Source organism: Chenopodium album, chromosome 6 (genome assembly GCF_948465745.1).
Source record: "Chenopodium album chromosome 6, dcCheAlbu1.1, whole genome shotgun sequence".
Classification (NCBI taxonomy): domain Eukaryota; kingdom Viridiplantae; phylum Streptophyta; class Magnoliopsida; order Caryophyllales; family Amaranthaceae; genus Chenopodium; species Chenopodium album.
In genome coordinates this window covers 31,562,066-31,578,886 of record NC_137839.1, presented here as the reverse complement: position 1 = coordinate 31,578,886, position 16,821 = coordinate 31,562,066, and the positions used below count along the sequence as shown (strand labels likewise).

At 37.7% G+C, this 16,821-nt stretch overlaps 1 protein-coding gene across 1 annotated transcript; it reads right to left on the bottom strand.

The window, feature by feature from the left end:
* Positions 1 to 12,005: 12,005 nt before the first annotated feature.
* On the bottom strand, positions 12,006 to 15,408 carry LOC145636856 (protein FAR1-RELATED SEQUENCE 6-like). The gene is made up of 3 exons (XM_081688396.1): positions 15,364 to 15,408; positions 13,290 to 14,754; positions 12,006 to 12,823 (listed from the first exon to the last, which is right to left on the bottom strand). The coding sequence occupies exons 1-3, from the start codon at positions 15,406 to 15,408 to the stop codon at positions 12,006 to 12,008; spliced, it is 2,328 nt and encodes a 775-aa protein (XP_081544522.1).
* Between the last annotated feature and the right edge of the window lie 1,413 nt (positions 15,409 to 16,821).

Here is a 16,821-nt window from a genome sequence, read left to right as displayed (position 1 = left end):
GCCAGAGCTTGGCGCCAGCATTTTAGTCATAGCGCCAGACGCCAGTATTGGCGCCAGGCGCTACAGCTAAAATCTGGCGCCAGTCTCTGATAGCTGGCGCCAATTTCCCCCAATACTGAGCCAGAAATATGCGTTCTAATTTCGACCGGTTTTTCGTATTGTTTGCTCGATCCTACTTCCTGATTGAATTTTTTCTCACTTTTCTGAAACCCATATGTGTTCTACATATGGACATAACCCTCTGGGACTTCATTCTCCATCTACCCGATTGAACGCTCCGTGCAACAAAGGGTACATCCGAGATGTTGAATTTACCAAACCATGGAAGCGAGTTTTTTCTAAAGCTCGCGGTGTCCTATCCACTCGCGCCAACCCTTCACGGTTAGGCTTCCGCACGGTGCATCCGGACAATTAACCATGGACCCTTTTTGACTAAACTATATCCCGAACTTTAGAGAACTAGAGCCATGGTTAGGTTGCGAACGCATTGCATCATATTGCGCCTACTTGACTAATTGTGCATTATTTGGTGTGCATATATATTCTATGTTTCTCTTAACCGTTTGTTGATTTGTGTTGAGAATAAATAAATTAATGACTTAAAGAACTTTGCCTAATTAATTAATTAATTAATTAATTTGAGTCAATAAAGTCTATTTTTTCAATCGGAATTGACCTAGTACGACTTTAGGCATACCTCAGTTGACTAATAATACCGAAAACAGTCCCAGACCGAAGCACCACTATTGGCGCCAAAGTCTGAGCTGTAGCGCCACACTATGGTGTGTAGCGCCAAACGACATCTAAATTGTCTGGCGCCAACCTCCACATTGTGACGCCAGTCCTGTCGCTTGGCCGACAGTTCGGATTATTGGTCGAGTCATCACCTAGGGTCTAATTAATCAGTCCTCTGTTTAATTCGGTTAATTTTCGCTGTTAATAACACCTTGTCGAGTCATTAATCGAGTCTAAGTCACATAGTCTAGCCACATGGTCACGACACGAGTCTTAACATATCACCTACACTCACTAGTCTTAGCACACACGTTGAGTACATCACCATGGCCATGTCTTAGGTCCATGCATGAGTCGGTCTTTCCGTCATTTGAGTTGGGGGAGTACATTCTATTCCTAATTCTTCATATCCCTCCACCTAAATCTTCTTCACATTCTTCCATCTTTCTTCACTTCCTCCATCCATTGCATGTTGAATAAAGTTTGAGTCAAATAATTAACAATCAGTACCCCCAAATTCCTTTTCCACAGTACTTGGTCGAGGAGAGAAGGGCGATTAATCAAGGACAACCTCTTTATTCAAGTCTCGCTTTTTGATAAACCGATTCGTCAAAAGAGGAAGGCTAAGAAGATAATGGCAACTCAAGAAGAAGTCAATGATCTTAAGAACCAACTGGCTACTGTGACTGAGACACTGAAACTTCTCGCACTTAGAGTCGATGACCCCGTGAAGCAACAACAGATGAACCTCATGCAAGAGAGTCTAAGTAAGCTATCTAGTGACTATAAATTTCAGGGCATGAGTTCACAAGGAGTCTTGCTGGATAAAGAACTTCCCCCGCATAAGTTCAACGCCACTGACATCCCTAAATTCAAGGCAACAGATAACCCTTACTTCCATTTAAGAGCTTTTGAAACTATAATGAGCATTAAGGGTATCGATAAGAAGGTTTTCCCCTCTCTGTTCCCACTATCTCTCGAAACCGTTTGTCAACAATGGTTCTTTTCTCTCGAGAAAGAAAAAACCTCTTCTTGGGAGTCGATAACAAACGCTTTCATAAATAGATATAAGTGCAACATCCAAGACGAAACAGACCACAGACAACTTGAGATGTTAAAACAAAAGGAAAACGAAGGGTTCACTTCTTTCTTCAATAAATGGAGGGAAACTTCCGCTAATATGGTCAAGGCTCCTACCGAAAAAGAATCTGTGAGGATGTTTATCAAGAATCTCCAAGGGAAGTATTCAAAGCACTTAAAGTACCAACATAATTTGAATACTTTCAAAGCTGTCTATAATATAGGCATTGACATTGAAGATGACCTTCTGAAAGATAATAGTGCGAGAGGAAAGAAGAGCGACCATCCTTCTTCTTCCTCTAATGAGGTACATGCTACAAACACCTCTAAACCACGAATCCAGAGATCAAAAAGAGTGTTCGCTCCACTTGGTATGAGTTATGAAACGACTTTCGAGAAGCTACATCACAAAGGACTAGTCATGCCCATAGGGCCATCAAAGATCCAGTTCCTAGGCCACCTAAGTGGGACCCTAATAAGCACTGCAAATATCATCAAGGAAAGGGTCACGACACTGAAGAGTGTTGGAAACTCAAAGAAGCTATTCAAGATCTGATCGATAACAATGAAACTTCCGAAATTCTAGCCATCGAAGATTACCAAGCATCCTTTGATCCATCACTTCTTATCACACCTGTAGGAGAGCCTATGATCGAGACAGCTTATATGACCTCTCTTGATGAAGTGGCCATGATTGAGGAGGATGAAAGTCTTTTCTTAGATAATACCAAGGAAGACTCGTCAAGTCTAAAAGAGGACATTCGAAAACTGCAAGATGTCATTGCCATGCTCTTGAATGTGGTAGAAGGATTAGCGAATCGGGTGATGGCCATTGAACAAAATTCTTGCCAAGAGTTTAATGAAGAACTCAATGCTCCTAAGCCACAAGCAAAACGGACCATTGAAGAATACACGCCAATAAGAATGACTTACAATGAAGCTTTCGACTACCTTCACGATAAAGGTCTTATCCACCCCATTGGTCCCAGTCAAGACCCTCCACCTGAAAAACGGTTTCCCAATTGGGATCCAAATTCTTATTGTCGATACCATAGAGGTCGTGGTCACACCACCGAAGTATGTCTCGCCCTCAAAGATCGTGTTCAATATCTCATTGATTCAAATCTCCTTCATGTTCCTCCGCGCGACAAGAAGGCGAAGATTAGTAACAATAGTATCAGTGGCTGTAAAGGGAAGAAGAACGACTATCCTTCTTCTTCCGAAAACACCTACTTTAGTAATAGTGTTGGTACTTTCGACCTTAGTGAGATCCTAGCCATGGTAATCGAAAGCAACCGAAAAGGGAATTTACCCCTATCGGATTAGCTACGATGATGCTTTCGATCGACTCCATGCCAAGGGAATCATTACTCCCATTGGACCTATTAAAGATCCCCCACTAAAGAAAAGATTGCCTAGTTGGAATCCAAACGAACACTGCAAGTACCACCAAGGTAAGGGTCATGCTACTGAGAGCTGTTGGAAGCTAAAGGAGGATATCCAACATTTGATTGATAACAACAAGCTTCCTATACCTCCAGTTAACAAGAAGAGCGAGTGATGATAAAGGAAACAACACAAGACTAGAGGCGAGCTTCAACGACAAGATTTTGTGGCCTCTTTTTTTCTATTTCTTTTTTATCTACCCTTTTCTCAATAAGTCTAGCATAAGCACCTTTTCTTTTCCTTTAGATTAATTTTATAGTCTTTTTTTCGTTTTCCTTTAATAAAATGAGCATTTATTTCCTTGCATATGATCATTTCATTATATTGCAAAAAAAAAAAAAAAAAAAAAAAACAATGTCGAATTAAACACAAGGTATACCAATGATTTAAGGCAACCCTTGTAGCCACATCATATCTCCTTTCACCTTTCAAATTTACAATCCTTTCTTCATAAACCACTTTGAGCCTCGTCTAACGATAGACCTTCCTTTTTTCAACCTACATCTACCTAACCTTGGGATGGGATGGTGTGCAACTTATGCAATTTTCAAAGAACAAAGCTTGAGTGATTTGACTAATTCAAAAGATAGCAAAAATAAGCAAGCAAAAATAAATAAAATTGTACAAAAGGGAAAGTGTTCCAATGTCTTTGATATGAAAATATCTTCGATAAGAACACGTCTCAGATTACGTCTCTTATCGAGTGCTCGGTACCGTGCCTGAGAAACATGAATGCAAAGTGAGTGATAGACCGCATGATCGAGATTGCTCACACTTATAAAAATGAAATAAATGCTAAAGCAAAAGAAAGAGCTAAAAAAAGAGTAGAAAACCTCAAGCATGAAAATACAAATATTCAAAAGCAAGGTTGCACACCTTGGGGGCTTATCTAGGGTCTTGAGCCTTTATCCCTTTTTTCTTTAAACCTTTAGCCTAACCACGTTACAACCCTTAAAAAGACCTTTTTGAGGTATACACACATTTGTACGAGGTTCGGCTAGAGCTACGTTCGGCCTGATTCCTAACGGATACGTAGGCAACCTCACATCGAGGTGCGACCGTAATAAAAATGCATTCATATTCACATTCACACACTTGGACCATGATCATATCAAGGGATATCCTATGCTCATCCCTATTCATTTAGAGCTAGACTTGGGGGTTTGATCCTTACATCATTAGCTTACCTAGCCTAAGAGTCACCACCATTTGACTCTTTTAAAATATTTTTCAACACACTTAGCTCTTACGGCCTAACTTTAGTGTCACTTTCACACATATCACGCATACATGACCAAATATACTTCCCTTAGGAACCCTTTGTCATGAAATCTTAATACACCGTTAAAGCATGCCTTGTCATATCAACATCACTCATCATTGCATCACGAAGTACGAAGTGCTTAGCCTCCGTGTCTAAGTTACCCAAATACTTTCATCATGGAGTCAACAGTTGAGATAGCCTAGGATGGATTAATCCTTGAACCTTGAGAGATAGTATCAAACAACATTTGACTAAGCTCATTCAACATGCATTCGAAAGCTTCTTTCTTTTTCACGTCTTTCTTTTTCGGGAGAAAGTCGGTACTCTCCACAAAATTGACGGAAAATTTTTGCTTTTTTGCATTTTTCGAGTTGCACGATCACATTACAATGCACACACAAGTCATGTACACATTGAGTCATGTCGTGTCACATCACCTTGATTTGAGTCTAACACATGTGTCATTACACTTCGAGTCGAGTCAACCTCAAGTCAGTCAATCATATCAAGTCAAGTTTATGCCTTGAGTCGTGTCAAGTCGATGAGTCAAGCAATTTTAAGCCTTAGGTCAACCCTAAGATAATTAAAGAAATTGGCAAAGTTCTATAGTAAAAAATAAATACAGGTGCAGCAGAACAGGGAAGACCCTATTACAGCGTTCGACGACAGAATCAATTCTTGGCGCCAGAAATATCTCAACAACAACAGAGCTCGAAGCCTCTCAAAAAGGTGATTTCGACTTCATACAACAATTTTGGGTTCCTTGGTGCGCCAGTTAACCCCTATAAGCAATTTGACATGATTAAGTAGTCAGTTTGATTACAATCACAATAAGTGGTCGACCTGATGAAAGATCGTCTCACTTAGCTTGAAGCGCCTAAGAATTGGCTCATCACGGAAACACCAACATACTGGTTTTAGCGGAAGCAAAGTTCAGGCGAACTTTAGAAATCGACAAACGTTGGTCTTCGGAAATTTTTCTTCAGAACATTATCGCAACAAACATTCAAGCACCGAAGTTGTATTGTTCAGAGACGCGTGGACATTTCCTTTCAAAAGCTCTTTTGTTCAGAGACGCGTGGACAATCCTTTTAAAGCTCTTTTGTTCAGAGACGCGTGGACATTTCTTTCAAGCTCTATTGCTCCAGAGACGCGTGGGCATATCATTCAAGCTCTTTTGTTCAGAGACGCGTGGACATTTCATTCAAGCTCTTTTGCTCAGAGACGCGTGGGCATATCAATCGCACTCTTTGCTCAGAGACGCGTGGGCATATCAACCAAAGCTCTTTTGTTCAGAGACGCGTGGACATTTCATTCAAGCTCTTTTGCTCTAGAGACGCGTGGGCATATCATCAAAGCTCTTTTTCTCCAGAGACGCGTGGGCATATCATCAAAGCTCTTTTGCTCCAGAGACGCGTGAGCATATCATTCAAAATCTCTTTTGCTCAGAGACGCGTGGGCATCCTATTATTAAACTCTTTGTTCAGAGGCGCGTGAACATATCAAAAGGAAGCTCTTTGTTCAGAGACGAGTGAACATCGAAACAGTAAGGTGGCGTTCCCTAGATTGTGGAGAGTTGTCACAAACAACTGAGGATTGTTTCAAGAGAAGCAATCTTCGATAGTATTCCCTTGGACGCGGAATATTATCAATGCGGATGGAGATTGTTTTAAGAGAAGCAATCTTCGATAGTATTCCCTAGGATGTGGAATATTATCATTGCAGAGGAGGATAGTTTCAGGCGAAGCAATCTTCTAATTTGGAGGCAGTTACGGGCGTAGCGGTTTTCAAGCGGGATGGCATTCTCTAGCTTGCAGGAGGTCATCAAAACAAATCGGTTACTTTCAGAGACATGTGCTCGACGGTGCAAGATACGCGTTTCTTAACTCTTTTATCTGTTTAACTAATGCTAGTTTGCAGGTATCGGCGTTACAAGATTGATTTAGGATCGCAGAACGTTCTGAATCATTCTCCGTCCCTATCGCTACTTTGACTTTTGTTTTCGAAACTTGCGTTTCTCCAAACTCAGTCAAAGTGGGGGCTTCTGTAGACACCCAAATGTGTCTCCCCAAAACCAAACCCAGTGATGAGTACCTTTCACGTCGAATCATAATCGAATGAAACGAAAGTGTGGAAAGGTCTAGTGGTGCGGAAAGTTTTAATTTCTTTTCTCTTGTCTCTGTTTTTAAAACTTTATTTTAAGAAAACAGCCAATCCAGTTTGGTTGGTCCATGATATGGGTCCAATAGTAGTGTAGTTGGATGGGGCTTGAAAAGACCTTTCCAACGATATATTATAAGCCCAATTCCGATGAATATTGAGGAAGTTATGACCAATTTACCAAACTGGGTCCGGTTTGAGCTTTATGTGCGGCCCAATGATCTAGGGGAGGGCCTAATATGATTTATCATTCCTAATGCAATTAGGAATGGTTTTAGTCTTCTAGATTCTTCTAGAAGGTTCTTTTCATTCCTAATTCAATTAGCATTGATAAGTTGACTTTGTTGACTTTTCAGAGTTTTAATCAAAATCAAATAGCATTTTCGAAGAAATTATATTATTTTATCCTCCAGTACGGTAAACTTATCGGATTTTCGAAAACGCGTTAAAATCAAGACTAGCGTCCAACCCCAGGCCTTGGCGCCTGGAACCAGGCTTGGCGCCAGACGCTAGCCACTGGCGCCTGGCGCTAGCCATTGGTGCCTGGCACCAGTTAGCCAGGGTTGGCGCCAACCTTGTTTTGCGTGCGTCAGACTCTGTTTTGTTAAATTATCTTTTTTGGCTGATTTTCTCTATAAATATCGTATCAAAAACTCCGTTTTCATTCACCAATTCATCATCTACATTCACCTACAACCAATTCTCCTCATTCACAAGTTTTAATTAGCATTCTCTCTTTAATTATTCAATTCTTTCTTACTTTGTTTTCATACAAAATTCCGCATTCACAAGATCAAGATACACCTAGCCATATTCGAAGTTGCCTTCGCCCTAGACGTGAAAGGTTTTAATTTCTGAGGGTTTGGTCCCTAATCTCTCTTTCAATTATTTAATTTAATTGTTTGATTATTATTTTCCTTGAAGTTACTAACGTGTGTATTTTGTTATTAGAAAGAGGTACGAGGCATCGAAGTAAGTACTTTAATTGATTAATTGATATTATGATGTAGAAATCATGTTTACATTGTTATTATGATATTCCTAGTATCATGTCTAGGGTAATTTTAATATTAAATATGATTGTTACGATGCTTCCTATTTTCTTCCTAATATTTATGATTGTTAGTATCATGTTAGGGCTAAAGATTTGATTTTTATTGTTTAGTGACATGCTAGGGTTTGTTATTAATCTTGTTAGTATCATGCCTAGGATCTTGCTATTTTTATTATGCTTTAATATTAACATGAACATGATTATGATTATAATCGTTATAATTTATGATTATGAATATTATTATTATTATTATTATTATTATTATTATTATTATTATTATTATTATTATTATTATTATTATTATTATTATTATTATTATTATTATTATTTTGATGATAATTATTTTATTTATGATGATATTATTATTATTATAATTATTATTCATGATATTGATTATTTATTCTTTGTTGCTTGATATTATATTTTTTATTGCTTGATCACACCTTTTGTGCATGTTAAAGGGAATTTGATACTTGTAATCGCGCTTAATAAGATAATTAATAATCTTGTTTAGGGTTAATTGTGATTATAATTCAAGTGATCGCCAATAATAGATTTATTTGTGCATTAATATTCAACCAACATAGATAAATAGGTTTAGGGTTAATCTATTGATTGCATGTTAATCAGAAAGCACACATGAATACGATCAGAATAAAGTAGAGGCCTATTATTAGGGCAGATTCAATCTCTTTTAGGTTGGATTTGTACCTTCATCCCCGAACCCTTATTTGGTTCTAGACCTTATGGAGTTGACGATCTCTTGGATCGTTAAGGGGTGTAACCTTCACCTCGTGAACGGTTTACAAGTTCCTTAAAAACTTGTTGGCGACTCTTTTGCTCTATCTTCTTCCCTTTTGGACGCCACCGTACTTTAGTGTATGATCACAGTGGGGTTCAGGCTAGTGGGATTTTTAAAGGCTTGAAATTATTCCCTACACAAGGCCAAGAATTTTCCTAGCCAGATTTATGCACGTTTATTTTCCATGCATTTTGGCAAGTATTTTTTTAACTTCACAACGTCAACAATGAAAGCCTTTTTGTATACATCAACTAAGCAATACAAGAAGCAATATGCATTTTTTTTGAACTCTCTTGGCGGCCCTAGTTCTAGTAGTGTTAAGTAAGGATAATCAGGATGATACCTTAAACCCCGTATAGCACCTGGACCTTTACCACCATAAACAACAAGTTGAAATGGCAGAAGTTGATTCTTTGACCGATTCTCGAGAACAATTGCACCTATGGAATCTTTCACATCCCTTTATCCCGGTTGTTCAAGTTCCTTGCATATATCAAAATCTTCCACTTTAGCTTTTCCCTTTTCGGCATATGTGTACCGACGGGTCATGCTTCTTGTGGTTCTTTTGGTTGAAGGAGAGGCACCATTGTTGTTGGGTTTGTTTTCCATATTCAAATAGGAGATTTTTAGTAAGGTAAATACTAGGAAACTTTATCAAACTTGAATTTTGTGAGCGTATTGTACATAATAGTAGCAAGTTTTTATTCTGAACATGTTTTTAATAAAGTAGTTGGTTCGATATTAATGAATTGTACGGATCACTACTCCCATCCAAAGCAAAATTGGTATCATTATTGCCTAGGTTGGTATCATCTCTGCTTCCCCACCAACTTGTAATTATATCATTAAAATACATGACAGTGCAGCGCTTTGCAATAAAAACATAATAATACAAGCCATACTGATACAATGTACTTGTAGGATGGTATCTTACATCCACTGTTACAACACCATCCATTTTATTAGATACTAATTTGAGAATCCATTAGGTGTTATACTAAACGCACATCGACGCCCTTGTAGGTGGGAAGAGCTGCTCTTTATCACCATCCATTCCCGGTACCATGATTGAGTTTGAGTATTGAATTGCTTCGAAATAAACATCTTATTCGAAATGACACCTTCCGCCCAAGCACTCCCCAGGGATGCTTTCACTTCACGGCCTGAAGTAAAGGTTCGCAAGGTGCTTTCCGGAGCAGTCGTTGCGTCAAATACATCAGTTACCTCGTTCACCACAATGAATCCAATGCTATAACATGTGGCGATGTGTTTCATTTTTCTCGCAATAGTAACTAACATCCGGTGACGTTGTAAATATCCGGTCGATGTGTTATCATGTTCTACACGGAATAAGTGTGCTATTGAATCAAGCACAACTACCCTCGTGTTCCTACAACTTTCGTGAGAATTCAAAACCATTCGCTCTATTTGGTTCAACACTAATAGAATTTGCTGAGGATTGTCTACTTTTTTAACATGGACCAAACTAAGTGGATTTTGATCTATAACATGATTTTGTACTAAATGTGTACTTATCTGACTGAGCCGGTTCACAGGAAACACTGGACATGCTTGTATGTAAATAGAGGATCCATACAAGCCACCGTCTTCCGGCAGCAACGTACAAGTCAACAGCAACTGCAAACATATTTGTGTTTTACCCCCGCCACTTTCACCAAAAATTTTAGTTACCTCACCGGTGCGTAATCCCCCTTCTAAGAGCAGGTCTAATCTTTCACACTTGGTCTTAAGTTTTTGAATCATACTTTGAAAAAAAACCTTACACTGTATATTTTAGTTTTTCATATTGAATTTGGCTTCTTCACCTATATATCACCTTAACATATATATGTCAAGAGGTAGTAATGTAGATAATGCCTTGGATTACATTATCCACAAGTACATGCAACATATGATAAAAACACACGTGACTTTCATTCTTTAGAGGCATTACTACTTTATCCATTACTACTTGGGCCTTGGATTGTATGTGTTATTGTTTACTATCTATTGTCTGTCTTCTGATTGGTGTTAACATAAACCTTCAGGTAATCATCAACCTATTCGATGGTATGCTCCTATGTTTTTTTAAATACCATCCAAGAAATGTATTTCACCCCAAAATAATATGATGGTATGGTTCTATATATTTTCCAATACCATCCAAGAGGTTTGTATTTTCACACCAAACCTGACCAACTCTGTACTAACACCATCTGCTTCATAACCCAGACCATTTCAAGGAAATCTATAACTAAACGAAGTTAAATATACATTTACACTAAATAATTGAAATTCATAATTTTTAAGTATTAAATCAAGTATTAGTTATTGAAAAATTAGGATGTGGAAGACGCAAATGGGGATTCTGCATATTTTGCTCTTGGATGGGCACATATGAAGGGTTGATAAAATGGCTCGTATCCCCAAACTGTAGTTGACCATGGTACGCATTGTTGTTGGCGGTGAAGTAACCAACTGCCTCACTTTGCTGGCTCATATGAATCCCACCAGCGAGCACCCTCATGTTAAAAGGTTGGGAAGGCCCAACATCACTTCCGCTGAACATTAACGGGTCACCATAGTATCCATTGTTGACCTATATATAAAGAACATGTGGGCTGTTCAATTCAAACTCCCAGAATTATAACTCAAGAATTAAAACTCCAGAATTAAAGCTAAAAATCAAAGGTCAATAAAAAAAAAAAAAACAGATTTTTTTAACTGATATACTTATACTCTCACTGGCACATAACCACTGAGTTTTGGGCAGCATTATATTTTTTAACTTACCTGATTGTTTGGGAACATATGATGGTGGTGAGGAACTACATTTGGGAAAGCAATCTGCACATATATATGCATATGTAAATATAAAATAATAAAAAAAAACAAAATGCTGCTGTATACAACAAACACTGATACAACAAACATGAAGCCTTACTTGTTGATGCATGAACTCAGGTGGATGTTGGTTATTCCCCTCTCCATCTATTTCTTTGTCTTGTGCCTTCTTGGCCTGTTTCTTCTTACCCCCACCCCCTATGAAAACTTCTTTGAATTTTGAAATGAAATATTGAAACAGAAGGGATCCGCTGTTCCCCATTATACTTATAAAACTTATCTAATTGAATTTTGATAAGAGTCCATTCGTGGAAATTTAAGAAAAATTCAATTAGATAAATTTCCTATCATCTATATCTCCTTTCGAAATATAAACGTGGGAATTATTGAAATATCTTTTTTATTGATTCTGCTGGGGAGACGTACCGTGTTGCTCGAGGTCTACCCTTTTTATTACCCCGAGGTTCAGGATCTTTCACAAATGTAGAAGAATTTGGTGTGTCCGTAGAACCTACAACACTACCTTTATTAACTGAGCTTGGGGTTTTGGGAGTTGGAGGTACAACATGTTGCATAGGCTCCAATTCCTCGCCACTAGGCCTTTCTTCCCTACCCGAACCTTACCCAGAGCCCTCAGCCAACACATGTAGTTCATCGACTTTTAGGCTCATTAACTGAATCATATCCATTAACACCTCTACAGCTTCATCCGATGCAGAAGCACGCAATACAACAGGTTCAAGGGCTAACATCAGCTTATCATATCTTCGAACCTCTTCGGTTTTTGATGCGTCATGATACGCAACTTTGACAAGCGTATGTTTCCTACTAATATCCTTTCTCCACCTATCCACAATGTACATGGATGGAACTTCAGTCACTCCACTCATGTCTAAAACCTTTATTATATGCCTGCATATAATTCCATGACATTCAAAATGTCGGCAGTCACATTTTGCCTCTTTTCTTTCTGTATTGTACATAACAGTGTAGTCCTTAAGCCGACCTTCGAGGGGAGTCTCCTTCCTTTTTTTCTTGCAGTAAATCCAAATACGATCTGAAAACACATACTCCTCCTCATTTTGTGACATTAACTTCTTTGACACAAGGGTGAGATATGCCACACGATTACACTGGTTTTGTACCTCCACAAACTTCGCATCCGTATACACCTTCTGAAATTTACGTTCCAAGGCAAATTCCGAAAGTAGAGGCCTAACGAAACGCGCAGAATTAGCATCCGCTGCATGCTCATCATTAGCTCGGCTTTCCATCGCCTTACAGTAATTTGGAGCAAACTCACACAACCGGGTATGCAGATTAATATAACCATCAAAAAAACTGTTGATGCTCTCAACACGTTGAGTTGTCTGCATTCTTGCCCAAAAGACACCTTTAACATAGGCAGGGATCCACATCTCTCGGTCCTCGTATAGGCCTACCATGAATTGAAGCAAATCAAAAAACCAGACCATGACACACACCACAAAAAACAGCAGCCTTTTGGTATAATAACAGTACCATTTGACATGTTCAAGGGATTACTTACAATAACAGTACTACCATCTAACATACAGCAGGGGAACAGGGGGGGCAGAACAAACCTCAACAACACAGAACCACATATCATAAAACCATCTAACATGTTGAAGGTATTACTTACAATATAGTTGGTATAATAACAGTACCATTTGACATGTTTAAGGGATTACTTACAATGACAGTACTACCATCTAAAAAAAAGACACAAATAAGACTGTAGTACTCTACTGAATGTAAATGGTTTATCCTAATTAGTCAGTCATTCAACAAGAATTTAAACTTAGATTCATAAATTCAAAAACACCAAACTTAAAACACATGAATGAATGGGAAAAAATTTTAATCAAGGTAACTTAACTTACCTTCCAGCCACTCAAAGCATTCATACTGTTGTAACTTGAACTTATGCACCACTTCCCACCAAGACTCAACAAATTCATCTGGCGATATGCTGTTGTAGATCACACCTTGCAATGCAACTTTAACATTTTCGTAATCTTTTACAGCACCCAATTTCGTACCAAACTTCTTCATGATGTGCCATATACACCACCGATGCCGTGTCTTAGGCTTTGGGAATACGGCTCTTATTGCCTTCTTCATCGCGGCATCTTGATCTGTCATGATAGCCGCCGGGGGCTTTCCCCTCATGCACGAAAGCCATGTCTTGAATAACCACTCAAAGGTCTCAGCATTCTCATGTGATACCAACGCACATCCTAAAAGGATTGTCTGACCATGGTGGTTGACACCAACAAAGTTAGAGAAGGGAAGTTCGTATTGGTTAGTAAGGTAGGTGGAGTCAAAGCAAACAACATCTTCAAAATACTGATACGCCTCCCTGCTACTAGCATCAACCCACATGATGTCTTTCAATCGCCCCTTGCCATCAAGCCGATGCATGTGAAAAAAATTCTGATTATCGGCGGTCATTCTATCAAAATACTCAAGCATAGCGGCGACATCACCATTTTTCAACTTCAATCTCCTTTTCCTATTCACCAAATTATGAATATCTTTTTTTGTAAAACCAACATTCTCCACACCGTGTCTTTGGCCCGCCATGTTGTTGAAAATCTGACTAACCGAGGCACCAGAAGCATGGTCATTTTCAATCCTATTCTCCAAATGCTTCGTCATCTTCTGCTTTCTATACATTGCAATGTGCCTTGATATCTCAGGAGTCACACTATGATTGTGCTCATTCACTACTTTCTTAATATGCCACACACCCTCACTATTGCCTTGCCCATACAAAATCACCGGACAGTCACATTTTTTATTCTTCTTCTTCTTCGACGGCTCATCATAAACCACAACCCTCTTCCCATTAACCCTCTTCTTGTATGCTATAACTCCGTAGCACTCACACTTCCAAACATAAGTGCTATAAGCCGCTTTCCGGAAACCATCATTCTTTCTCCCACCTATACACATAACCCCAAATCCCTCTTGCTCTCCATATCTACGATAGTAATTATTCATGTCATCCCATGTACCAAACTCCATTCCTACTTCTGGATGAGGTACTACAGCTGCCCCTATACATCTACCTGATCCTGAACTGTATAACTGTCCACCTTCATTATTCAACTCAACACCGTCCCCAACATTGCTACATTCAGCACCAGCAGGGTCATTATTCAAATTGGGGATGCTACAATCAGCAGGGTCCTTATTCAAATCAAAATCCTCCCCAACATCAATATTGAGATCTTCATTCAAATCAAATTGCAAACTACCATCACTATCTGATGAACTATCTGAACTACAGTTCACACATGTGCTCCCCTCCATAGCACGGTACTCATTCTCAACATTACAATCCTACCCAAAGAACCAAACAATCCAAATATTAATCAAAACTAACTCTGGTCCCATTATAATAAAGTACACAGCAACAACACAACAACATTAACAATCCAACATATGTGATAATACATTACTAATTTCATTTTTTTGAATGAAGAAGTTACCTACAGAAGGTATTCATGTTCTAGTTCTAATCAATAAAATGACTTCATTTAATTTATAGTTCTAATCAATTTCAAAACAGAAGGTATTCATGTTCTAGTACTAATCAACTACAACATGTTCTACTTCTAATCAACTACTTCTTATCAATTATACATTTATGGTATTCAATTTCTACTTCTAATGAATTCTTATGAATTTATAACAGTGCTCATATCATTTAAAATGACTTCATTTCACAAATTTAATTCAATTGAAAAAAGTCCTTTAGTATTAACAAAATACATAGGAACATAAACCATGTATAACTTCAACATAAACTACCATCTCACAACTTCAATTCACATTTTCCCAAATACATTGCAATGCTACCAATTCACAATCTTATATTTCACCTCAATTATCCAGATTCAACAAACACCAATTGCTAAACAAATTAAAGAATTTGAAAGCAACACTTACCTCAATCATCTGGATTTCTTTGTTAGAAATATTATCATAACTCATTTCGCCTACCGCTATGTACTTCAACTCAGAGATTAATTGATGAAATAACACTCAAATTGCTACAATTTAATAATCACGACACTAGGGTTTCACACAACAAACAACTGATTTACAACTCCTGGGTGTCACAAACACACCAATTCGAACTACCTGGGTCTTGCAACACACCAGCTCCAATCGGGCCTTCAAAAATGCAAGGAGGGGAATCCATTATTATTTCGAACAAAATTTGGAGAGGAGGGAAAATTTTGGGGGATTTCGATCCCGCCATTATTTTTGGGGAAAATTTTGAGCTGGTCTCTTTCGTACAAGGGAGAAAAGCAAAGCTATGGTCCCCCACACATGTTGTACTATGCTTTTCTTTATTCCAGAATGGTCCCCCCCACGTGTTGTACTTTGCTTTTCTTTGTTTCAGTAATTTTTGTTTTTAGTATCCTTTTTAAATTTATGTCTTTTTTTTTTTTTATTTGGTAGAGACCAAGTTGGTCTCAAGTAACTTGAGACCAAGAATTTTCGCACAAATATCAATAAGGAGAGAGATAGAGAGAGTGCAAGTGGGAAAACATGCCAAAAGTAGTATGGGGCAATCTTTTGGGAACACCTTAAAAAGGAAAGTGGAGCAAACAATTAGGGACAGAGGGAGTACTTCGTATATATTTCCCCCCTTTTTTTAATAGTTGTACGCTACTTTTTTCACGCTTGTCAATACATATTTTGAATTGTTAATATCTTTGATTACTAATGTGTAAAAATTATAAATTTTAGGTATTAAAATTGTACAAATTGAGACGAATTTAACAAGATCCTACATGACTATATTTTTACTTATGTATAAATCATCAAAGCTAGTCAAAATGAAACATATCATATAACTAAGGGTCTGTTCTGTTCACCTTATTTTCACTTATTTCAGGTTTAATAAGTTCAGATAAGTTCAGATAAGGGTTAATAAGTTCAGATAAGTTCAGATAAGGGTTAATAAGTTCTAAATTAACGTTCTCCTCACCTTATTTCCACTTATTATATTTATATAGAGTTATTATTAATCAAGATTGCTTTTCACTATTTTTTTTTGTAAAATTTTATGTGTTTTGTTATCATTATTTCATATAAGAATAAAGTAACATTTGCGTAAAAAAATATAATTAAAGTAACGTTATACTCATAAGTTATGGTAAGACTAAATAAATTTTGCTTAAATAAAAGTCAAGCAAATCAACAAGTTTATTATTTTTGTGAAAAAAACAAAGGGAAATTAATAAGAATTAAAGTCAGATCAACAACAAAACCAAAGGAAAATTTTTACTATTTCTAAAGTATAAAATAGTAGTGTTGTTAACCGTTAACTTTTTACTATTCCTAAGCTATAGAATAGTGATTAATTGCATGTTATTAAAAGTCAAGTACACACTA